At 44.5% G+C, this 26,325-nt stretch overlaps 1 protein-coding gene and 1 long non-coding RNA gene across 7 annotated transcripts in view; one reads left to right on the forward strand and one right to left on the reverse strand.

Annotated features, from left to right (window-relative positions):
• Nucleotides 1–479: 479 nt before the first annotated feature.
• LOC125947433 (uncharacterized) lies at nt 480–1,696 on the reverse strand. Its single transcript, XR_007468294.1, has 3 exons — nt 1,521–1,696; nt 837–1,063; nt 480–607 (listed from the first exon to the last, which is right to left on the reverse strand). It is a non-coding gene; the product is annotated as an uncharacterized LOC125947433 (long non-coding RNA).
• Nucleotides 1,697–14,776: 13,080 nt separating this feature from the next.
• The window catches only part of LOC119461441 (syntaxin-binding protein 5-like), a 53,972-nt gene continuing 42,423 nt past the window's right edge, over nt 14,777–26,325 (forward strand). For 4 of the 6 annotated variants that reach the window (XM_037722750.2, XM_037722751.2, XM_037722748.2 and 1 more), the window contains exons 1-6: nt 14,778–15,063; nt 16,920–17,017; nt 20,688–20,769; nt 20,909–21,009; nt 22,944–23,078; nt 24,356–24,419. In XM_037722750.2, the coding sequence (XP_037578678.1) occupies nt 14,926–15,063; nt 16,920–17,017; nt 20,688–20,769; nt 20,909–21,009; nt 22,944–23,078; nt 24,356–24,419 (618 nt within the window). In that variant the 5' untranslated portion in view covers nt 14,778–14,925. Of the gene's footprint in view, nt 15,064–16,919; nt 17,018–20,687; nt 20,770–20,908; nt 21,010–22,943; nt 23,079–24,355; nt 24,420–26,325 lie in introns of all 6 variants that reach the window. The other 2 variants (XM_037722746.2, XM_037722747.2) reach the window with 1 other exon arrangement.

Genomic DNA, 26,325 nt, shown 5'->3' on the forward strand with positions numbered 1-26,325 from the left:
GGTTGATTCTAGGTCGCGATTGTGTGCGCTCAGAAGTGGGTCGGAAATGAGCACCCGGATGCAGTAAAAACGCGAGAGTTGACTCGCGCATTGTTGCCAAGCGTTTTTGTTTCGTTTACTCTAGTCTCGGCGATACTATTCGACGAACAAGGTCTTATCCTTCGGTCACACTCGTTACACGGTGTTTCGGCGAACACCTTCAAAAATTTTTGAAGGTTGCCTGTGGCAGGTAGCACAATTATATAGTTCATGAGCTGGTCTACTTGAAGAGGTGAACATCACTTGCACAAGAAATTTAAACACATGATCGACTAATGAACAAAAATTCATTCATTAAGGTTTAATTACCTTATGCCCCATATTGCAATTTACAAATTGTAACCGTGGAGTTCACAAGGCGGATCCACTTGGAACGAATTCTCACAAATCTTTAGACCGGGAGAACGCCACAGACCTCTGTAAAATACAAGCCTGTTTTTCCCAAATCTTTCAAAATTAAGTAAAATTTATCCGACTCTCTATGGGGACGCTTGTCCGTGGTGCGGCGGCTCGCCAACATTATACCACATCTCATGGGGGTGTCAGAAAAAGCCCGGAAATTTAGAGACTTTTCTAGGTAGCAAAATCGAAACCAACTAGGAACGAATTCTCACAAATCTTTAGACGGAGAGGACGCCACAGACCGTAAAATACAAACACGTGTTTTTCCCAAATCTTTCACAATTAAGTAAAATTTATCCGACTCTCTATGGGGACGCTTGTCCGTGGTGCGGAGGCTCGCCAACATTATACCACATCTCATGGGGGTGTCAGAAAAAGCCCGGAAATTTAGAGACTTTTCTAGGTAGCAAAATCGAAACCAACTAGGAACGAATTCTCACAAATCTTTAGACGGAGAGGACGCCACAGACCGTAAAATACAAACACGTGTTTGCCCCAAATCTTTCACAATTAAGTATAATTTATCCGACTCTCTATGGGGACGCTTGTCCGTGGTGCGGAGGCTCGCCAACATTATACCACATCTCATGGGGGTGTCAGAAAAAGCCCGGAAATTTAGAGACTTTTCTAGGTAGCAAAATCGAAACCAACTAGGAACGAATTCTCACAAATCTTTAGACGGAGAGGACGCCACAGACCTTAAAATACAAACACGTGTTTTCCCCAAATCTTTCACAATTAAGTATAATTTATCCGACTCTCTATGGGGACGCTTGTCCGTGGTGCGGAGGCTCGCCAACATTATACCACATCTCATGGGGGTGTCAGAAAAAGCCCGGAAATTTAGAGACTTTTCTAGGTAGCAAAATCGAAACCAACTAGGAACGAATTCTCACAAATCTTTAGACGGAGAGGACGCCACAGACCGTAAAATGCAAACACGTGTTTTTCCCAAATCTTTCACAATTAAGTAAAATTTATCCGACTCTCTATGGGGACGCTTGTCCGTGGTGCGGAGGCTCGCCAACATTATACCACATCTCATGGGGGTGTCAGAAAAAGCCCGGAAATTTAGAGACTTTTCTAGGTAGCAAAATCGAAACCAACAAGGAACGAATTCGCACAAATCTTTAGACGGGGAGGACGCCACAGACCGTAAAATACAAACACATGTTTTCCCCAAATCTTTCAAAATTAGGTAAAATTTATCCGACACTCTATGGGGACGCTTGTCCGTGGTGCGGCGGCTCGCCAACAAGGGAGTGTGAGAGAAAGCCCGGAAATTTAGAGACTTTTCTAGGTAGCAAAATCGAAACCAACAAGGAGCAGTGGGAGGCACAACTCGCCAGCTCTGACCCGGATTTGCAACTGGCACTTCTGGGTCACGTCAGGCGGGCGGCTGAAGCCAGTGGGGCCATGGACTTGGGGCCCCACCCATAACGTTCCGTTCCCCTTTCCCTCTTTACAATAAACTTTCTTCATCGTCAGTTCCCGTTACTTTTCTGCTTCAAAGCATAAAACGACGTTTTAAGAACTGGAACGCCAATGCATTTCTCCGCAAAGTTCGGGAATTATAATATCGCGAAACTGGTGTCAACCTCAGAGTTCATTAAAGGAGATCCGCCATGCGAACTCCACAGCTATAATTTGTAAATTGCAATATAGGCCGTAACGCAATTAGTTAAAACTTGTTTTTATTGCGATAGCAATTATATGGACACTCAAAAGCAGATTTCTGTCGTCGGCGTCGCCGTCGCCGTGAGGTTCCGTATGACGTCAATGGAGATGAAATCGTCGCCGCGCGCCGAACGCTGTATGTGCGAGTGAAAGGGCGCGAGGGGCGCGCGCTTTCACGGGGAGTGAACGCACGGCGGAGAACAAACGCGCGTTCTGCGCCGTGCTCGCTTAAGGGCTGCAGAAGTAAGCGTCTCTTTCCTCCTTTACAATCACCATATATGTAGAGCAAACGCGCCTTCTTCCGACGCGCGAGAGGCCGTGGGGGAGGGGGAGGGGGGGGAGGGAAGGGAGGCGACGTTTAGCTGCGGCACCAAGTGCCTATTTATATCAGAGGCTCCGGCAACAGTCACCAACGCCGCACGCATTTTGAGCGAACGCGGCCAAAACGCCGAAGGCGTCGACAATAGTTGTGCGTGTTGCCGGTGCTGCTGCATGTCCAAGTTTATATAGCTGATAAAGCTAATATCATTACTCCGTATAGCTCTCTACAAATTTGCTATCGCAATTGATGCTTCGCCTTTCAGGTGAAACTGCGACAACATTTTTGTTAATTAGTCGAATATGCGTTTCAATTGTTTGTGTCCGTGCCTCTTCGAGTAGACCAGCTCATGAACTAGAAATGTGCTATTCGCCACAGGTAACATTTAAAAATTTTTGAAAGTGTCCGCTGAAACACACGGTATAGCTCGACAACTGCAAGCGCTGCATATTCGCGGACGCCTTGCGATCTATTTATTCTAGACAGCCAGAAGCAATGGCTCATACCCCCGTAAACGCGGCCTCCCCATTACGACGACAGAAGAGAGAGAGAGAGAGAAATAAACTTTTATTTTCCGAAACGGTAATCCGAGTCAGGACCCGGTTCACCCTAGGTGGGAGGATTCCTTATTCCAGGAACCCTCTGGCTTGGGCTGCCTCCTTGGCCCGGGCGACAAGACTGCGTTGATCGTCCAGGTCGTCAGAGGAAAGCTTCGCCTCCCACGTTTCAGTGGTGGTAGAGAAGTGCGCTGAGTTGGGTTGCTCCTCGTGTCTTGTTTCGTCTTGTTGAGCTTGTGAGCTGGGGTCTGGGGATGTGTTACGCAGTGGGCAATCCTGGACCATGTGTTGCAGGGTGTCTGGGACGTCACAGTGGGTGCATGTGTATGAGTACTCTGTAGGATATAGTCTGTGCATGATTATTCCGTGTACATAGGTGTTTGTCTGTAGGCGGCGGAGGATGACTTGTTCCTCTTTGCTCAGCTTCTTGTGTGGTGATGGATACGTTCTTCTGCTGAGTCGGTGGTGTTGCAGAATCTCCGAGAACTTTAGAGCGATGTCATCAACGTTGGTGGCCGGCCTAGTGTGGAATGGCAGGAAAGCCCGGCTGGTATGCTCGCGGGCAGCGGCGTGTGCCGCCTCATTTCCTGTCATGCCCTGATGGCCTGGAATCCAGTTGATGTGGGTGTCGGGGAGCGGGGCGCGTGCGATGTGATTTTGAAGTATCTTGAGTGCGGTTGCTGATATGCGTCCTTTTTGATAGTTGCGAGCTGCTGCTTGGGAATCAGTGAGGATTACGGCTACTTCAGGGCAAGTTGTTATCGCCAGAGCAATTGCCGTTTCCTCTGCAGTCTCGGCGGCTCTTGCCCGGATGGTGACAGCGGCGAGTTCATTGCCTTGGGGATCCGTGACACTTATGGCAAAGGCGTTTCGTTGAATATACCGGGCAGCATCGGTGTACCTCGTATCAGGGTTTGTCGCGTATTTCTTGCTGAGTGCGCGGATTCTGCTTTGCCGACGCTCCTTATGGTAAGTCGGATGCATATTGCGCGGTATGCGCGCAACGCTGATACACTCACGGAGTGCGGGTGGGATTCTTGCTTTCTGGTCTGTTTCGGCAATGTAGCTTTCACTGTAGTTGAGGTAGCGCAAAACTTCACGTCCGGTGGGTGTGAGCTTGAGCCGCTCTAGTTGGCTGATTTTATGAGCCTCGGAGAGCTCTTCCCACGTATTGTGGACGCCGAGCTTGAGGAGTTTCTCCGTTGATGCCGTGGGTGGAAGGCTCAAGGCTACTTTGATTGCCTTTCGAATGATGACATTCAGTTTCTTGATTTCAGCCGGTTTGAGTGTCAGGTAGGGGGTGCCGTAGGTGATACGGCTAGTTAGGAGAGCTTGAATTATCCTTAGCGTGTCTTCCTCCTTAAGTCCGCTTCTGTGATTGGTTATCCTCTTGACAAGGTGCGTAACTTGTGACAGTGTACGTTGGAGACGCGGAAGAGTGGCCGCTCCTGATCCGTCTTTGTGGATGTGAAGACCGAGTACGCGAAGGGAGTCGACTGTAGGGATTTGGGTTCCGTTGAGGAAGACGCTAGGATCGGGTTCGATATAGTTGGGCGGTCGTCCTCGCGTCCGTGCTCTGAGCACGAGAAGCTCCGACTTTTCAGCTGCGCATTGGAGACCGCAGTCTCGGAGGTAGCTTTCGATGGCGTCGATGGCTTCTTGTAGACTGCGTTCTTGTTGTCCAGTAGTAGGTGCTTTGGTCCAGAGTGTGATGTCGTCGGCGTAAAGGGCATGACATAGGTTTGGGATGGCATTGAGTTGTTTTGGCAGCTTGATCATTGCGATGTTGAAAAGGAGTGGTGAAATAACTGATCCTTGTGGAGTTCCTTTGTTGGGTAGCCGAAATTTATCGCTGCGGAGATTGCAGACGCCTACTGTTGCTGTTCGGTGTGTCAAAAAGCTGCTGATATAGTTATAGATCCGGGCTCCACAGCCTGTATCTTCGAGGTTGCGGAGGATGGCTTCGTGGCTTACGTTGTCAAATGCGCCCTTTACGTCGACTGCCAGTATTGATGATTTGCGTCTGCGATCAAGGTAGTCGAGCAGGTCTTCCTTGAGGAGCAGGAGTACATCCTGCGTGGACAAATGCTGTCGAAATCCGAACATGGTGTGCGGCAAGTATCCGTTGTCCTCGAGGTATGGGGTTAACCGGTCGTGCACCATGTGCTCGAGGAGTTTGCCCACGCAGGACGTGAGGGAGATGGGACGGAGGTTTTCGATGCGAAGGGGTTTGTTGGGTTTGGGGATCATGGTGACCTCCGAATGCTTCCAGGCTGCTGGTAGGTCCCCCTTTTCCCAGCAGTCGTTGTAGTACTGTAGTAGTGCTGTTGCAGCCGATTGCGGAAGGTTGCGTAGGAGCTTATTAGTGATTCTGTCCTTGCCGGGACTAGTGTTTCTAGTGAGTTTGGCTAAGGCTGCGTGGAGCTCTGCTTGCGTGAATGGTCGATCAAGGTCTGGGTTTGGTGCGCCGTCGTACGCCTTGCCGCTCACCGACAAAATGGGCTTGTCGCAGCTAAGTTTCTGCTGAAGTTCACGAAGGAGATCATGCTCCGATCCAGCGTGGTTGTGGATTAGTCTGCGCAGATCTTGCCGTTGTTGCATTTTGGTGCGGTCGGTAGCTAAGAGACAGTAGCGCACCCAGGATCTCTGCCAGGGGGGGGGGGGTTGACAGTTTGCCAATACCATCTAAACAGCACTAATTTCGATTTCTTCACGGGAAATTGGCAATAAAATGCGCTTTTTGCGAGTGTGCAGACGATTGCGCGTCTTACATCTTAGTTGCAGTACTCAAATGCGTAAGGAAAGAAAAGGGGTTAAACAAAAGGGGGGGTCAAGTCGGCCTCAGGGGGGGGGGGGGGGTTCCAACCCCCGAATCCCCCCCCGTCGGTGCGCCACTGCTAAGAGAGCGCGTAGGAGGTGCCAGGTTTTCTTGGTGCTGAGTGTTCCTTGTAGGCTGTCACAAAAGGTGTGCCAATTTTGCCTAATAAGTTGCTCCGCGTAATCTTGGGCCTGTATGGTGAGAAGGGCGATTCGTTGCTTAAGTTTTCTATTCAGTTTCTGCCTCTTCCACCTCCTCAGGAGGCTTCTTTTGGCCTCCCAGAGATGAAGGAGATGCGGGTCGACTGCGGGGCTGTTGGTGCTTAGTTGGATGTTCTTGGTGTGGTGTTCTGCGGTGATGAGAAGGCCCTTGAGCCAATGGTCAATGTCGTCGATTGTTGTGCTGCCGCTGAGGTTGTCTCTGAAAGACTTCCAGTCTGTTAGTCGACAGAAGAGAAGTGAAACAGTGAAGAAGTGAAACAGTGAAGAGAAGTGAAAAGTGAAAGAAGTGAAGAAGTGAAGAAGAAGTGAAGAAGTGAAGAGAAGAAGAAGTGAAACAGTGAAGAGAAGTGTCGTCTAACAGACTTCCAGTCTGTTAGACGACAGAAGAGAAGTGAAATTTTACTCTGGAATGATGAGCGGCAACGCATCCCAGAAGACGACGACGACGAACGCGTGAGCAGTGGCAAGAGCGCGTGCCGAGCACGAGCGCAACACGAGGGGCGCCAACGAGCCAGCTTCGGAAGAAGACGACGACGCTCGAGACAATGCTGATGATGATAGTTTTCTGTACACAGGCGATTTCGCCTAGCCTTCGCTTTAAAACGCTGTTCCCGTGACAACGTTTCCGCGTGCCATACATTGCATCAATCTCAACGCAAACGTCGTCACATACGGGCACCGGGAACGAATCCCTATATAAGAAAAGTACCGCCGTCTACTCTTTCCTCCGCCGCCTCCTCTCCTAAAGCGCTTGCTTTTTTTTTTCCACTTTTAGTTACGTGCTTCAATGCACAAAACAGCGTTTTCTTGGAAAAGTACGTTGATATCTATCTATCTATCTATCTATCTATCTATCTATCTATCTATCTATCTATCTATCTATCTATCTATCTATCTATCTATCTATCTATCTATCTATCTATCTATCTATCTATCTATCTATCTATCTATCTATCTATCTATCTATCTAAGGTTTGTATCTAACCGTTTTCTCGCCTACCTGCAGGTCCGTGGTCGAATGGTTAGCACATCGGGCTGCTGTGCTGAGGTCACAGCGCTCGAAACCAACCATCGGGCCGGCTTGTGTCACGTGACTATATGTGGCAATGTGTACGTACGTGCGCCGCTCTTCAACAGTTCTCTTTCACGCCGACATGGGTTGCTGTTAGATGCGGGACTGGGTAGCTACCGCCGTTCGAAGAAATTCGTTGACGCCACTATAGGTCTGTGCTGGTCTCCAATGAACCTCTTTGACGCCAACTTGGATTACCAGTAGTGCCTTGTGCGGGGCAATTATAACTCTCCGATTTTTTTTATTAATAATTTCATCGCGAATAATCGGTTCAAGGTACACCTTGGTTTCTTTATGTTACCATGCAGTTAATTTTCATTCATTTAGTTGTGCATTATATATACGAGTGCTGTGTCATATACCAAAGGCTCATGCATTTTGTCCACTTTTGTACGTATTTATAGATGTGAAACCATAAAATATATTGTTGTAGTAGTGCCTGAGGTTGTCAATGAAGGAAGCTAACTAATGTTCTGTGATGCAGATATATATACTTATTTGCTTTAATTTCGCATATCTTTAACTCTTTACCTCCCGAGTTATTTTTGAAAAAAGGTTTCCGAAATGCCAAATTTTCTGAAAAAATGGCCGAAATCCTGGTATTTCTCCTACGTGTTTCTATTCTCTGACCTGTTTCAGGGCCGGATCCTGTGTTGTTGTGGTTGCCTCCACACATGGGATTCGGCACTGAAGTGCCTTGAGCGGCGCCAGTCGTGCGGCAATTTTGCGTGTATTTGCGGGCTTCTTTCACGCTCTGGAAAACACTTTTATGTAGCACGTATTGAGCAACAGAAATCTGTATTGGAAGTTTTTCATGTTGCTCTACAATTTTATCTTGACACTTTTTATCTAATTATAATATTTGAGTGGTTGATTAATTAATTAAGACTAATTATGAAATTAGGCGAAATGTGAACAATAATCTCAGTATCTACAAGCGACGGCAAACAATACTACCTTGGTTCTGTCCAGCTACGTGGCATTTGCATATTTCTGAATCTTTGTGCATGATATAGTTGGGTGTCCCAACTGTCATGCACCAAGATAAAAAAAAGCAACTTGCGTTACTCGAAGAAAACCTAGTGCATATTGTTTCCAGTACAGTGGAGTAGCCGCCAGTATATTTTTCGTTACAGAGATTTAAATATTATCTATATTACAGTACATAATTACATATGTACTGTAATATAGACATATGTAATTATATTACATAATTAGGACAGTACTCGAGAAGTACTGTCCTAATTATCAAAGTGTCAATGAGAAGAGCAACGTGAAAAACTCCCGAGGCAGCTTTCTGTTGCTCAATACGTGCTGCATAAAAGTGTTTTTCAGAGCGTGAAAGAAGCCCGCGAATACACGCAAAGTGCCTCGGGCGGCTGCAGTCGCTCGGCAATTTTGTGTATATTCGCGGGCTTCAGTTAAAGCACTGGCTTTCACATTTTATTTCCATATTTTTTTATGTGCGTGACTAGTTTTGATTCATTTTTTTGTGATTTCGCTTTTTTTTTCTAGTTTCTCACTTGAATTTAAACAGCCAACAGGAGAGGGACTGGCGTCGTATTTAGACGAATACATACCCCAACCTGCACCCTATACAGAATACAACCCACGAGGTTCATTGACGACAGACATACCCATACCAAAACATATCACATGGGAGTGTCCAAAGAGGCCTCCGCACATGGACAGTCCAATAGTACTCAAACATCCACTCATGAGGAATAGGCAGTGGGAGACATGGCTTGCGGACGAGGGCCGGGAGAGCCAATTGGCTCTTCTGGACCAAGCCCAGCGAGCCGCTTGTGCCAGTGGAGCCCTGGAATGGCCCCCTACCAGCGTGCCTTCTTTTATTTATTTATTTTCAACAAAGTTTTTACTCACTCACTCACTCTGGATTGGCATGTATGCATGACAGCTTTGGAATCGGATGCAACTCTACCTGAAAGATCGTCTGTCGATGCGCCGGACCTAGCTCGGCTATTGCAGTTCTGTTTGTCTCACACGTACTTTACGTTCCAAAGGAATTTCTACAAACAAGTCCACGGAACGGCTGTGGAAGCTTCTATATCGATAACCGTCGCTAATTTGACAATGGAAGCACTTGAAAGTCGAGCCCTCTCTTCGTTTAGCCCTGCTCCGAAGATATTTTTTCGCTACGTGGACGAGTGCTTCTGCATCATTCTCAAAGAAGCAGTTCAGTCGTTCACTTCGCACCCACCTGAACGGCATGGAAGCAACAATCCAGTTCATGGTGGAAGAGCAAGTCGACGGCAAGCTCCCGTTCCTTGATATGCTGATTGAAAGGAAGGGGTCTATACTTTGTCGTTCGGCGTTTTCAGAAAGCCAACTCACACAGGGCGCTACTTGCATTTCCGTTCTATGCAACCGGCTTCTCATAGAAGGGCAGTGGTTTCCACGCTTCTACGACACGCGCAGAAAATCTACGCAAGACAGTGTTACGTCTCAACCTGGACAAGTGCATTCCTTGCACATTTCCCACGAGGCGATCCATTCATCAACGCGCGCACCGACAGCGACCGGGCGTGTCATAGACTGACGCGTTAACAAAGGAGCTCGCGCCGAGTCAACAACAACCACCGTCATCGATGGAAACGGTAATTACCGTGAAGATTGCTACCTAATCCTGATCCTGACAAGAGGGCCGTCACGCAAAGCCCGCTAATTGATGAAAGGGGCCATCGTCGCCCCGAACCGTGGGAACAGCCTTGAGATCAGTTTTCCAGGTGGCCACGCATATACTCAAGAATTCGGGGGCTGGGGTGCGACATTGGAGGCGGGTACGGCGGAACGGTGCGTCAACATGGGAGGGATGTTGCGACCGATTTAGCGATTGGGATTGGCCGAGCTACCGTCATCAGATTCCCCAGTCCAGTCTTCTATGGGGAAAACGACGGGATTAAAACAGGACACCTGTGGTGCAGTGAGTGTGGTTCTGACGTGTCCTGGTCTGAACTCAGACGTTTAGTATAAGCTCCTCGTGGAGTGGGCTTCCGTACCAGGGGCCAGTGCAAATAATGTAAACCTTTTTTCCTTCATTCTCTACTACCCGACGTACTCATCAATTGGTTTGGTGGATTCCTGGCCCAAACGCCACCTCGAGCCACCACACTAGGAAGACTACGCAGCCGACGTAAGCGTGGTACGGCGGGAACTGTCAGCCGGTGGTTATCCAAATTCTTTCTTGAATGCTGTTGAACGACTAATGGCACGTCCACAGTTGCCCTGCGCTGCCTCTGGTCAAAAGCGCGCCGGAATACCGTATATATCCCGTTCATAAGTGGAGCTCCCAGCCGCGTTCTGCGTTCTTACAATGTTCAAGTGGCACACGTGCCAAACAAGAAATTGCGACAATCGCTCGTCGATGTTAAGGACAAGTTATCAAAAGAGAAATTCCCAGGTGTTGTGTATCTTGTCCCATGCGCGGATTGTGACTACATGTATATTGGCGAAACTGGTGACCTTGAGAGGCGTCCTAAACAGCACAAATTATGACGTGAGGAAATAAAATGTGAAATCCAGAGCTGAGCATGCCACTTCAGGGGGTCAAGCAATCGACTGGGGGAAGGCCTTGCCAGAGAAAAAGGGCTATCTCGACGCCTTCATTTTGAGTCGCTTACGATTCAGACGACACCGCACACACTGAACAGGAGCGATGGCAATCTGCCGTCAGTGCACGCGCGCTGCCTGCGTCACTTGTTCAAGCCTATTTAAGCGAACCGCTCGAACACATTTGTTTATTTTTACCTGTGAACAAAGCTCCCGTGTGGGAGCCGAAACATCTTTTCTTTCTATTAAATTTACTTTGGTTGGCGTAGTGCCCCCAGGTTTTGTCTACCTGTCACCTGCTTTACGACATGAATGTTGGCGGCGTCTGCAAGCTTGGGCCTACTGAATTTTTTATCGGCAAAGGTTGACTATACTGTATTGAAAAGGAGCCAATTATTAAACTTCGAGAGTTCGAGCACATTTACTTCGGTACAACAGCCCAAATACCGGAAACAACTTTGTAGTTCATGACGTCACGTGCACTGACTTGCCGGCGCTGAGGCTTCTGAACAAATGGAAGTTTGGCCTTCGTTTTCTCTCGTATAATCACCCTCTTACCACAAAGTTAACGAGAATTGTTTTTTGAAAGAATACGTTACGGGGTCTAAACTATTTAATGCTTCTCTTCCCTTTAAATGTGTCATGTAATGATGATTCGATAGTGCAGCCCTGCTCACCATTCGCGGCTCGTTGCTTGTGCCCACTATTTCTTTTTGTTAATCGTTACTGTTATCTTTTTTTCTTGCTTTTTTTTGCTTTGAGCAGTTTCATTGCGTGGTACTCCCGATGCCCCTCAGGATCTCTCTGTGCATGCGTACGTGGCCTCTGCTACATAGCGTTCTGCAAAGCTGGCTTCTCCGCAATAACAGGCTTTATGTGGAGAAGCTTGCTTCTGCAACTCGTATCGTTTTACTGACGATTGAACTGGGGCCTAGACGTTTTGCACCAGCCTTAATCCACATTGGATGCACCATCCAGCGCATTGGCTTTCCGTATGAAGAGCAGTGCGTCTCGCCCATACTCCTCCTCGGAGTTATTCGCTACAGCCCATTGCTATCAGTTAGAACGCCCGGTGACAGAAATCACTGCTAGTTTGCAACGCCTAGTGACTCATAGTTTGCTAGCGCTCCGCGTGCTTAATGCCGAAGTCCTGATCGCAGGCATCCAAAAGCTGGGCAAGGGTGCGACAAACCGTGTTCAACTGTCCTTCGCTGTTCATTGCTGCAAAGGTTGCCAATGTGCCGAGAAAAAAAAGAAGAAAAAAAAGGTAAGGGGATGTGTGGTGGCACTACACTGGTATGGCAGCACCAGTCCTCCGGTACTCTGACATTTGTCTTTTCTATGCAACGTTAAGCTCGCCTGATCGCCAGTTAAATGCAGCGCAACGGGAGCTCTGGCTGTGTTAATTAGCCGACAAGGAACGATAACCATAGCGCGACCGTGGTTCTCCAATAATCCTCGCCCCTCTTCCCGCTCCCTTTCTCCCCGCTACACACACAGCGTACGCATTGCCGCTTGAATAGGAGGATCACTGATGGATAGCGACGCGCAACTGGCGTGCCTTCTTTCTGCTGCACACGGCCCGATCTCGTTCGTGGTTGGCGGGCGGCACGCATACCTTCGCTCCATTGAGCTAAGTTGCTGAGACGGAAGCGCTGCGGGCGAAATGTTGTCCACTTTCCCAACAGGCGGATCGCGACCCGTTTCTTTCTTTCTTTCTTTCTTTCTTTCTTTCTTTCTTTCTTTCTTTCTTTCTTTCTTTCTTTCTTCTTTCTTTCTTTCTTTCCTTCCTTCCTTCCTTCCTCCCTCCTTTCTTTGTTGTCGGATTTCGAGAACGAACGCCACGCTTCAGCGCTTGCTTTGGAAACCCGTCCGTTTCCTCCCCCGTCTCTAGCTACATGAAACAAGAAAATATAATTAAAGCAAGGAGAGATAAAGAGGATAAAACTAACCAAGAGACGCTTGAACAGGAAGTGCTTCCTGTCGCACTGTGCGATATTGTCTCGTACGAGTCAGTTTGTGACGCTGTGTATGGAGAACTATACTGGGCCAAGAACTATACATGTAGTAGATGCACATTGCACGGAGCTAGAGAATTAACTGCGTTTTGTTCGTACGCACGCACACACGTACGGGCGAGTGCGCGCGCACACACGTACATAAAAGAGCAGCTTATCTGGAAGTGTAGGGCCCATTCACACTTGCGACTAGGCGAGGTCGCGCGACCAAGTTAGTCGCAAAGCGACCAGTCGCTAGTAGTCGCAAATGGTCGCTTTTCTCGAAATGCGACCGTTTCGGACCAGTCGCTCACTGCTCGATTTTTCAGTCGCGCGACCGCAGTCGCAGAACAGCTGAACCAATCAGATGCGAAGGAACACGACGTCCGTATACGCTGACGCTTATTTTACGCGGCGATGACATTTCAAGCCGACGTGAACGGCATATCGCGAGACATTTCGGTTTAGCGACTCGTCGGTCGCATTTGTCAGTGTGAACATCGGTCGCGCGACCTCGCCTAGTCGCAAGTGTGAATGGGCCCTAATCGTCGCTAGCTCGTAAAATTTCACTATTAGCATTTCCGACTATAAATACCAGGAAGTCTTAGTGGAGTAAGGAAATTAGGATAGAAAGAAAATCGAACAAACAAACGCGCAAGTAGTTGGGTTACTCGGTGATAGCGCAACTATTACGTCGTTCGTGCACATTTCGCTTATCGGCTCTTCAGTTACATTAATTAAAAAAAAGAGAGACAGCTAACTAAAGATACTGAACAAGTCCCCCTCGAATAACAAGAGACCACGGTATATTGCACTGCTAAGCCCGATTGCGCGTGATCAAATTCCGACCGAGGCGGCTGCATTTCCATAAAGGCGCAAAAAAAAAAAAAAAAAAAAAAAAAAAAGAACGCCCGTGTACCGCGTGCATTGGGTGCACGGTAAAGAACCCCAGGTGGTCGAAATTATGCCGGTGTCCACCGCTACGGCGTGCTTCATAATCATGTCGTGGTTTTGGCACGTAAAACACCAGAATTTACCTTTTGAATAAAAAGAATAAATTACGTTTATTTTTCCCCCTTCTTTTCTTGCGCTGGGATGGTGAGCTGTAGTTCTGTGAGAACCGCGTTGGATGCAAAAATCAGAAAACACAGTTCCTAATAGGAAGCTTTGTTAATTGAGTGTCTTGTGTTCCTTTAAGAACAGAAGCGATCGCAGTTAAGCTGGACGCGGATTCGCATATGGCGCGCTTTCGACTCCTCTGGCTGCCGCGCGACAAATCAGGCACATTGCTCTCAAGTTTCGGTTTGAGGACGCTCTGTTTTTATTTGCACGAAAATAGCGATACTGGAATATTATTTGAGTTTCCCTAAATATGTATATTGATTTAGGCAGTGAAGACACCGAGTCTTTCATTCCAACAGCTGGATGACTGCTAAAAAAATAAAAATAAATAAATAAACTAGCAAAATAAATAAAACGATATAAACATTTGCCTTTATACTCCTATGACTGAGCTGCTAATTGATACACAGTTTCTCCAAAATTTCTAAAAATTCTGGAGCTGTTATATGCGTCTGTGTCTTCTCGGTACTCATCATTACTGCTTCTGCATTCCGTTCCGCGGAGTTAAGTTTTTGAAGTGCGCTAGACGCATGACTACCGCGTGCGTGACTCCTCAGCCGCGAGTCGCGCGAGCGTTTTCCTGCCCCGTCTGTCGCTAGACAATTATACATAGTGTAGAATCGCATGGCTGAACAAGAAACTGCGAGTTATGCGAGGAAATGTGTCGTTGAGCGCGCCCGGAATGTTGTCCTCAAGGACGACCGATTTAGTTTCGGTATCGAACACACGATTTGAAAATATCGTTTTGCGCCTTCGAATTTGCAGTTGAGACCTCGTATTGTACCACACTTAAAATTAGTCATTCTTTTGAAGTACCAAACGCGAAGAAAACGCTCTTTCCTCGCGTACGCTAGCTATTTACAGCGTTGACTGCATACCAGAACTAGCTGAGCAGTCACGTGATTAACATCCGGGAGATGGAAGCGTTGCTCCCATTGGACAACACACAACGCACCCCGCGACCCCTATCAGGAACCGAAAGAAATTTTTTTTTCAGTTCACGCTTCGCGAGACGGGCTGTGTCCACGTAGTTTTTGTTTTTATCCTTTTACTCGGGCATTGCTTTCCGATGCACTGAGTGCAGCGTACTCATGTTTCCAGTAGGATAACGAGTCTGCATCTTCATCGGGGATGCCTAGATCCGATACGAAAAAGTCTGGATTTTTCAAGGGTGTTCTCGATGGGCTACGGTCCTCGGTAACCCAACCAGTGAAACCAGAAGCCGACGTCGAAGAGACGCTCCGACCGGAACATTTTAAGGTTTCCAGAGTAAGCGAACACACATTTTTGAGACCCGTTAAGGACTGCACCGCCGATCGTTGCGGGGACATAATTGATTTCAGTGCGCGCAGCGGTCCGAAAAAGGGGGTGTGATTTGTGTTATGACGGGAGTCGGCCATTTCATTCGCGGGTTCCTGTGTGCTTGACAAGAATCCGCCTACCACCGTAGGCGCATGGATTGCGCATGGGCTTGCGTGCGGAGAGCTGCTCGGATTGCATTAAATCCGCCTTTTCTTTGCATTCCATCGAGGATGGGTTCCAGTAATGGCTCAGCCCCCGTGGTTATGCAGTATGGCATTGGAATAGCTCTTGTGTCGCGGTTGTGAAAGACGGCGATGTTTAAAAAAAAAAAAAAATATCGGCCACATCATACTGACCGAAACGGTTTGCGTGCGGTTTACGTGTTGTATTTGGCATGTAGCACGCCTTCGCTTCACTTCTATGTTCGTGATGCATGTGTTCGTGTCATCTGCGTGTAGCTGCTACGCTGTACGGTGCCTAGCCGATACGTTTAATATCGAGCTTGTTTCTGCAGGTGCCTCGTTGCTACTTGCCCGTTTGTTTCGGTTTGCGGCTTACTGGCTTATGTTCAGAGAATCAGTTAGAAACGCGGAATTCCACTACTCGTGTAGCATTGCAACGTCAACTGCTTCGTCAAATGTGAAATACTCGTCCGTTTGTAATGTGCCTACGCGGACAGCTTCAAGATCGGCATTTCCAACGCGGCATGACCCGTGCGTGCTTAACGTAAACGCGTAAAGGGCGGTCGCAGATGTTATAAATGTCGTAGCGGCTGGCGCGGTCGTTGATTATCGAATTCGGTGTCTGAACGTTACCGATCGCCCACCGTCTTCGATCTTATTTCGTGGTCGAAAATCGGCCAGTAAATCGTGAGGCGCGCCGAGTTCGTGTGGTTATACTTAGTAGCTTTAATCGGAAATGTCGATACCATATTGGCGAGGTTTCATATATGGGGCCTAATTTCTGTTGAACTCATGTAAAATAGCAGGGCCCGGCCCTCAGATCCGCTTTCTGGCTGCTGAACGTGCTAATAACAGCCTTACGACCTTTAGCTATTTGGCGTAGACGCAGCACAAGTGACGCAGATTGGTTGAATTCCTGAAAGCACATTAATCATTGCAGAGGCGCGACCTTCTCCGTTTGTTTTCTGCGTACGTCACAATTTTGTTGGAAGAATCACGCAAATTTTTGAAATCTTTGGAGCTTGGGAGTTAGTACGCGAAAAAAAAAAAAATCATCCGCGAATATCGTGTAAATTTTGAGCCGACACACAAGACAGCAGTCGCATTGCGCACATGATGTGTCTCACAAACATTAGTTTGTTGCCCACTCAGTGCGACTTGCACACAATGGAATGTCATTGCACTTAGCAAACAAATGATCATAATGCAGTCATTGGTAGACAAGTAATCGTAATACAATCTGAGTTTATTTAGTGTTTGTGGTTTTATAGTGAAAGTCGCACTTTTGTTTCATTGCTAAAAGGGGGATCCAAAGTCTAGACCAGGCACTTAACGTGCAAAACGTTATTATACGTAAGTTGAGTTTGGCTTTCACTAACTGAGTTGAGCTTAGTTTACATCGTGGATGGGTGAGCATTTGATGCTTTGAGATTGATCGGTTCTGGTACTCGGTACATTATGGGGCAGACCTCCCTAAGCTGAAATTGGGGGTCAAAAGGGGTGCATGAGAGGAGAAATGCACTATCTCTGAAAACTATTAATTTCTTGGATACTTCTTGATGTACCGGTCAAAAGGAAACAAAAGAGGGCTTGCCCATTTGATAATACACTCACGAAATTCCCATTTTTCTTGTCTGGCAGACTGTACGCCATGGATTTCCTTTCCAACCAACAGCATTGGCATTTGATCCTGTGCAACGGATACTTGCCATTGGAACAAAAAACGGCTCTTTGAGGTTGTATCCTTCAAAGTGTGGGTACGTTCTATCTTTATTGATTGGGCAGATGAGGACTCGCACTCAGTTAAGTACAGTAAAGAGTTATTTGAAACGGGCTGCATCGAAGCACCGCTGCTTTTTATCACCTCCAAGTCTAACGTGTAAAATGGAGCCAAGGCTGCTTTTTAGGTTTTGCAGATGACACAAAGAACATGATTACAAAGTGATGTTTCATGGCGGTGTTGGAACGGGAGACACCTGCATTGCTGTAATTTAATATCTGTGACTGGGGGGGGTATTGAACAGTTGTTATATATGTCACTACACAGCTTGTTTTCAATTTTTTTCCACCCCAGCATTTTACGCAGTTGTGGACAAATAGCTGTGTGGCGGAGCATTGTCGTGTCTTGAAAGATTCTAAGTGTTGGCATCTAGTGTGAGACTCGCGATAACGTTCTGGACGCTTTGATGGCTTATTTCGTAAATACATATGGTGCTGAGCCAACTGCTCAGAGCAATAGATTGAAAGTGCTGGATCGATTTTTAAGCTCCGATATAAATTCAGTATGTGAACGTTTTTTTTTTTAAACATGGGAGGGGTGTCAGCTGTAGCATTTAATACAGACGGCACTGTGTGTAGGCCAATGACTTGTCTAGAAATTCATGCTGCTGTCAAGTGTATGCTAACTCTATTGCAAGTACTAACACCATGTTTGTGTTCTGAACTGTTTGGTACACTTCTTCACAACCTTTGGAAATTTTGTACATACAAAGCTTGACTGTACTCAAGCAAGGTTCTGTTTGCACCATCTAAGTTGCTTCTGAAGTGTGCACTTATTATTTGTCTGTTATGTTCATTTTGTAAGTTTTATTGCTTTTTTCATTGCCTTGTTTTGTCCATGCTTCATTGAGTTGTATGATTTCCTTGTGTTCATGCCTTCTGTTTTGATTTAATAAATACTTGTGTGTTTTGTTTCACAGTTCGTGGTGTGTCATTAATGAACTCTTAATAGTTTACTGTGAGTAAGTTTTTATTTAAAAGAACTTGCAGTGACGATAGTTTATTACTTCTGCCTTGCTCATGTGGTTTAGATGTATTTGAACCATTGAAGTGGCATTACGTTGCATACTTTAGCAGCACCTGCACTGCAGTCTAAATCATCAGCATCTGTGTGTAACTCGTAATGCTGTTAATTTTAATAAGTGCCCCAATATTTTGCATTACATCAGCTCTAATAGGTCCAATTAATCTCCATCACAGTTTACACCAGTACAGACCTGTTTAAACCAGTAAAGGTAGACCAGTTGGACTGAACAAGTTCTTTTGACGCACAGTGCAGCAAATGAAACAAGTGGTGTAGAATGTTGAGTTTGCAGAAATCAGCGCTGAGAGGCTTTTGTACTTTCTTTCATTCAAGCTGGTGATTTGCTAGCAACTATTGCATGTTTATTTTCTTCCTTGCTTTGTGTTACGTTTTTAATGACTTCCTATTTATCAGTATTTGCATCGATTTATTCTAAATATTGTCTTGCTATGGGAACATTTATTTAGTTAGCGTTACAAGAACACAAAAGTTGTTGGATCAGGTAGGTATGCATACACAGTTGCCAGCTATGGGGATCATCGTGAAGCATAACTTGCCTTAAAGTCCACCCATATAGGTGGATCCAGCTTAGTAGCTTACGGGGTGGTGTACATTATATAACTTATAAGTGTGCCAAATTTTCCTTTGGGTGAACAGTGAGCTTAGTTTGTGTGTGTTCGTCGAAATGATGGTGATGGTTTACTTCATTTTGATTAACTGTGGCAGGAAGTAATGGTGCATAATTCTTCAAATGTAAATTAAAAAAAAAAACTGAGCTTCAACTGGAACAGCATGCTGTAATTTTTTTGTTTGAAATTTTTTTACACAACATTCTAAGGCATTGTTCTTCCTTGTTCTTAATTAACCCTTTCAGATGCTGTGAATATAATTGTCCATGTCAAGTTAGTGCATGAGAAGCAAAACTACTGATGGAAATAATAATATTCAGAATGCATCATATACATCTTGAAACACTTCTGACTGGACATGCGCTCCAAGTCTGAATAGTATGTGTAAAGTGTTTTTGAAAATGAGTTGGCAGGTAGACGACTGAGTCTTCTCCCAGTTTCAATATGCCATCGTGTAGCGGGTGTACTTTCATTGCTTTTCACAATGTTTTGCATCTTGCATATTCTTTAAGTGGTTGAATAGGGGTGGTTGGAAGTGTGCCAAGCATGAAATAGATTGCTTTACCATGAAGATTTCACAAATGGAGGGAGTCCACATTCTGTAAAATTAATAGAACTCTCTGAAGGATTGAATAATTTTCTTCCGTTCTGTAGCTGTACTTGTTTTATGATTCTGAAGGTGCAAGAAACATGGTAAAACTAAAATTTTAATGTAAATAAATTAAATTGGCGCTTGAAGGGGTTAAAGTTAATTTTAAGGGGTTAGTTTTATGTGCCAATAACTTTTTGCATTATGTTGAGTCAATCAGCTATGTGCTGTCATTGACAGATGAAACACAAACTGTGCGCTATCTAGACCAGCTTACCACAGCTGCATGAAGTCATTCTGCCATACTGTTTTTTTTCTTCTTTTTTTCTTGTCCTTGCACATCCCAGCATCGAAATTAGGTCCATAGAATAGCGACATTCTACAATGTACTGATGTAATGAGCTGCACATTGTGATTGACACTTAAGCCACTTCATGTACAATCCAGCCATACAACGAAAAATCGGTTCTTGATTATTTGTTTTCTTCTTTCACTGTTTCATAAGAGCAGTGTAGAACTGAACAGAGTTAAAATAATCAGCTTTTTTTACCATACTCAACCACAGCCTTCTGTCTGTACTGTATAAATTTAGATCACCCTGTTTGTACTTGTCAAATGGTACCTGTCTGAAAAATTGTCAGCTTTTGTAAGTACAGTAAAATGTCATTATAAGGAAGTAGAATGGGGAGCCAGAATTACTTCATTATATCCATTATTGCATGTGCTACTGCAATATGAATCTCTATGAGGATTTCAAGGGAAGCTCACTTACTTCATAATATGCATTATTTTGTTTTATCCCGTTTCATTATAAGGACTTAGAGGTTTGACTGTACTTCCATGCAGGGCAATCAAGAGTGCCTGTAATAAAGTAAAAAAAAACAACTAGGCAAGTTGTTTATGCATATTTATGAATAGCACAAAAGACACAAGATTGCACATCTTTGTCCTGACTTGTGGCTCAATTTCTGGAAATGGCAGGTTTCGGGGGTTGTAACCCCCCCCCCCCCCTCCCCCCGAGGCCAACTTAAGCCCCCCTTTTGTTTAAACCCCTTTTCTTTTCTTGCGCATTTGAGTACTGCAACTAAGATGTAAGACGCGCAATCGTCCACACACTCTGAAAAAGCACATTTTTTGACAATTTCCCGAAATTAGTGCTGTTTAGATGGTATTGGCAAACTGTCAACCCCCCCCCCCCTGGCAGAGTTCCTGGGTGCGCTACTGGGAAATGGATACATTAGGGTCAAAAGTATGAAACAAGCATGCGCACTGCTGGTTATGCACAAAGTAGAATAGAGTTATGTTTAGTTCCCTGCTATTGGTTGGAGTATGCTCAGATGATGTGCAGTTTGTTTTGCAACTGAACCTTGACTCGTGACGTCCCAAAGGTTTGGCAGACCTGGTGTGGATTGTACCATTCAACATGTGTTGGAGTATGCTGTGATACAGATTTTATTTTTGGTGAATGAGGTGAGGCTTTTCACTTATTCAGCATGTGCGAAAAAAAAAAAAAATACTGGGTCGTAGGAGGAGCTGTAATTGTAGTGTGGGAGTTGGATAACTGCGGTACCGTCCGACCTTAATGACTGCGTGTTAACTTTTCGTTTAGGGTGCTCTGATTAGCGTGTGTGCAGATGATACTCTCCACCTCTGGAATCTACGCCAGAAGAAGCCTGAGGTGGTGCACACGCTCAAGTTTCAAAAAGAACGGCAAGTCCCAATTTTTTCCTGCTATTTTTTACATCTAATAATGACATTTGAGGGTGATTTACATTCAAGATATACATTGGTTTTTGAGAGGTTATGTATCGGTAGACCATATAGGGGTTCTTTAAAGGGGCACTAAAAAGAAAAATAATTTGAGCTGTATTAGTCTGTATTAGTCAAGTTACCCTTCTACACAACCAAGAAAGCCACTCTTACGGCAAGAACACGTAGGTGAACTAGAAAAGACAAAAGAGTGGTGGGAACGCCACCGTGAAGTTTCCACAAGAGCTTGTCGTGACGTGGATTTTGAGGGCGTCGACTTCAGCTTAGTTTTATTGCCAAAAAGGGACCACATTGTATACTATAGGAGCCAAAGATTGTACTTGTCAAGTCTATAAAGTTCTCACTGAGCCACAGTGTCTCAAATATGAAGGAATGCTTTGAAATCCGCAACTTAGAACTGGACGCACAAAATTAAAAAAGCAACACTTTGGACTTTACTTTCTCATCTATTAATGAGCCTCTCACTGCAAAATTAACGAAAGTAGAGTAGTGAAAGAATATTCTATCAGTACAAACTGAGTTAATGTTTCTGTTCAGTGTCTCTTTAGTGGGAATCTAAACCTAAGTACTGTAGGTGACACAGGCATATCTTTTTGCATTCCAAAATTATCAGGATGCAGTTGCCACAGCTAGAAATCAACTTGCAAACTTGTCCGTAACAGTGGAATGTCCATAGCCATTGAGCTGCAGTTCCATCTTTTAATGCTTATTGCTGTTGGAGGCTTTATTCAATTAGGCATAGATAATAAAGAAAAATTCGCTTAGTTCAACGTAACGTGTACAAGTTGTACTACCTGCATATGAAAAGTAAAATTTACCATTCACCTGCACGTAGTAAAGAGAGAGTGCACATAGTAATGTAATGAAGAGGTGCATCTTGACTCTTGGTGCAAACTGGTTTCCATCTTGGTTTCTTGTGGGCCAGTTCTTGTAAATACATTGTATATAGTCTCTTTTGTGTATGTTTCTTCACACGTAATAACATGAAGGGTACTGCTTCAGCCGTTCTTAAGGTGCAGACATGTTGCCTGGGAAGAATTGGTTCTTGTAGGGAATTCAAACTTGTGACTGCCACCAGACTGGAGCAGGTACTGCACCAATATGGCTAACTAGGGTGCTAGCAGATGGTAAGGAAAGTACAAAGTAGACATTTTTGAAGTGTTCGAAGCGTGCAGTGTATTAACCAAATGGGTTCTACACAAATAAAAAGGCCAACTAGGGTGCTAGCAGATGGTAACACAAATCTTCTGGTGGAGTGGAGTCTTTTGTCTTTTTAATATGTAAAGAACTGGAATCCTTTCATGAGACCCTTTACCTTTATATTTGGTCACTACCATTTACTCTGCTCACTTATTGGCTTTATGAGGTTTAGTATATGTTGAAATGATTAATTCAGCCTCAGTCTTCATAAGATGTTCTCCGTTTCTGTGACCAGTGCCAGTGCCAGAAGAAGCCTAAGGTGATGCACATACTCAAGTTTCAAAAACGATGGCCACTTGTTGTCAGGTCATGGTAAAGTATAGCAACTATTGGTTGTTTAGAAGAACTGCGTGCACAATAATAGTGGATTGTGGATCCCTGTGCAAAGCTTATCTTGCACAGTGACTAAGAGCCCCAGGCAGCAGATATTAATCTGTAGACATTATCTTAACCCCTTGCTGTCGTGTTTCCTAATGGTCAAGTGGAGCTGTGAGACTTAAGACCAGTAAAATTATTGCCTTCCTTCAAGTCTGTAATTGACAACTGCAATAACCATCAATGATTGTGTAAACCATTTCTCTTTTGCACTTTTTTTGTTGAAGCTGATGGAGTGAAGTGTGCTAATACCACTGCAGTATTCAGCCAACCCTTTCTCTCTTCTCTTTTTTTCCTAGGATCACCCATTGTCACCTGCCGTTCAGGAGCAAATGGCTGTACATTGGGACCGAGCGTGGGAATTTGCACGTAGTAAACATAGAATCGTTTACCCTTTCTGGCTATGTCATCAACTGGAACAAGGCTATAGAACTGTGAGTGTGCTTCTCCAAGAAATCTGAGAGGGTTCGCGGTTTTCTGGGTGACACTTTAACCTTGGATGACTGCATGTGGATTTCTGGCTTTTGTTCAGCAGAGTATTCTTGGAAGGATGCACTTTGTCACCTTAGAGTGACAAATGCTATAATAACAGTGGCATTGAGAATATGCAAGCAAAAGTGTTGCTGTAATAAGACTGGGGGGTCTGGTATTGCAGGGTGTTTCATTTTAGCTGCACCAAATTTTTAAAAATTGCCTGTGGCACATAGCACAATTATAATCCTGATCTAAACCAGTCGATGAGGTGGCCATTACTACCACGAGAAATGAAAACATCTAATTGAATAATTGACATGATTACATTAATAAACTTTTTAATTAATTATTTTACAGCACATCTTTCAATCTACAAATTATAGCCGCTAAATTTGCAAGACGTATCCACTTGGAACGAATTCTCAGGACTGAGCCAGTTTCGAGATTAATTTTCAAAGTGTCCGATGAAATGCATGGGCGTTCCAGTTAACTCTGTGCTTCATTGCATAGAACAGCGTTTTCCTCAAAAAGTTAACTGAAGCGCCCATGCATTTCGTCGGACACTTTGAAAATTAATATCTTGAAACTGGTTCAGTCCTGAAAATTCATTCCAAGTGGATACGCCTTGCAAACTCAGCGGCTATAATTCGTAGATTGAAAGATGTGCCATAAAATAATTATTTAAAAGTTAATTAGCATAACTATGTTAATTACTCAATTAGGCATTTTGATTTCTCGTGGAAGTAATGGCCGCCTCATCGAGTAGTTTAAATCAAGGATTATAATTGTGCTATCTGCCACAGGCAATTTTTAAAAATTTGGTGCAGATAAAATGAAACACCCTGTATAACATCTCTCTTGTGCATCAAAATGCATTTGTAAATGTCTTTTGCAATTTGTGTAGCCATTCTGCAACTATACAGTCAAGTGACTTGCATCTCGCTTTTACACATTCTGGTTATGTCACATGATTTTAAATTCCTGTAAAGTACAGTGGGGCACATAATTTGTGAGAAATTTCTGTATGTTAGTGGGAGGGAACTGGCAACACTTTATTTTGTTGCAACGGAAGAATGCGTACAAATTGTGGACATGTTGGGAAGTTATTGCGAAGCGCAGTTCAGTTGCTAGTTGTGGCTGCTGGGGAGTGCAATAAAGAAATTATTGTACATGGTTCTGCCTCCTTATTGGAAGATGGTGTACAGGAAGAAGCTCATTATGTGCTCCATCTATGCAGATCTCGTAAGACACATCCTGGCGCAGTTGTTCACGTCAGCGACAACCCTGTGGACTCTAATAAGGTTAGGCTCTGCTTCTTTGGTTTCTCTTCCTTTTCAAGCTTACTTTTCCCCCATTTGATTTTTCTGATTTGCTTGTGCGTGTACCTCACTTGACTCACTTGGAAAATGTTGGAGTGCGATTGGCATATCACCATACCATCTTACGTCCCTTGGAGCTACAGTTGTCTCTTGTAGCTCTGCTTTCTGAAATACATTATTCAGTGCGTTGTTGCTAACAGTTGATCAGTGTGATAAAATACACGACTACAAGTTTTTCTTTCTTTCTTCGTCTATTTTCATATTGCTTTACAAGCTATGCCTGTAGAGTGAACAGCTTTGCAAAGAAAACTGGGCTGCATTGATGTTAAGATGTAACGTGGTCTTTATTTTGACGATCTAAAATTGGTGCCTGCTTGCCATAAATTTAAAAAATGGTTAGTCATGGTCAACCATTGTGCTAATTGTTAATGGCTGACACCGTGCAAAAGTGATTGACTAGTGTCAGTTTGTTAAGCTGCTCCTTTTTGTTGTCATATACTAAAGTGTGAGGAAATGTCTAAGTTGCCACATATAATTTGGGTGAAGCTGTAAATATTTTTAACAGCTTCTTGTTTGTGGTGCTTTTTTGTCTGTCTGGTGCTGATGCTTGCATTGTTGCTGTTAGAGTGAAATGGGATGTTATCGGTTAATGACAGCAGAAGCAAGCACCAAGAACTCTCAGCTTCAATGCCTAATGAAGGCATGTCTGTGCAAAGTGTCAGAACTGGCATTGTCATCCAAAGGTCCTGAATATGGCGAAGATGAGCTTTATGCATTATGGCATCATTGATGTTATAACATAGCATGGACTGCTTTCAGGGTAATCGTATGCAAGCTAAAAACAAACTTGATTTTTGGATGCCTGTGAGACGAGTGGAGCACTTTGCAGCGGCAAAAGTTAAGCATGCTGTCAACGGCTATCAAATCGAGAGGCACTGCTGACATGTGGCCATGACTAGAATGTCGTCATATGATCTGACTACCTGTTATTGTGGCACTTTTAACAAGAGAGTCAGGCATTGCATAGTGTGACAAGCCTGGTGCCAAATCTGAAATTGGGAGTGCATCCTACTTTGGGGCACATATGCAAATGACAAACATACCAATAAGTGTGGCAGTGTTAAAAGTCTGTGCTGAATATACCATCTGCTTGTGACTGCGTACGGCGTCTTGGTCTGTGTCTGAAACCTTGCTTGCATATCTAGCGAAGCTTCATCCTAGTGTTCACAGATTGTACTTTTCTACACACTTTTTCCTAATTGCATATATTGTATGCAAATTTATTAAATAGGAGTTATGACCACTAACTTAAATTGGCCTTTGTTATCTGGCCGTTTGGACATTTTTCATTTCGACTGTCATCTTGACAGTGCAAGTTATTGGTTAGAAATCATAGATCATCCCTTTGTTTAATTTATAGTCATTTTTGAGGCATTTAATTTAGAAGAAATTTGTTAATAAGCACAGCTTCAGATTTTCTACTGCTGTAGTTGTCATCTAGCCTGCCTATAGTTAAGTAAGTTAAGCAAGGAAGTGCTGACATCATTGTTGCAAGGATATGTAAAATGCCAGCTTGGGCTAGAAAGGTAATATCACATTTCACTAGAGCTGATAGTGTTAGCTGTTGACATGTCATTGAGTTAGCTGGGATTAGCATGTTATGTCTGCCCTGAGTTGCTGTTTCTGATTTGTGTAATGGAAGAAGAAAAATTTAGATGACCTCTAGCAGTATACCATGAAGCCTAATCCCACCTCTTCCTTGTCAAATCCCCCATAGTGGGTATGAGCTGCACTTATAAAAAAAAAAACCAACCAACCTACATAAATGACCATTTGGGGACCATTAAGTTTATATTTAACTAGATTAATTAAAAAAGATACTTTGAAG

This window comes from Dermacentor silvarum, chromosome 8 (assembly GCF_013339745.2).
Source record: "Dermacentor silvarum isolate Dsil-2018 chromosome 8, BIME_Dsil_1.4, whole genome shotgun sequence".
Classification (NCBI taxonomy): Eukaryota; Metazoa; Arthropoda; class Arachnida; order Ixodida; family Ixodidae; genus Dermacentor; species Dermacentor silvarum.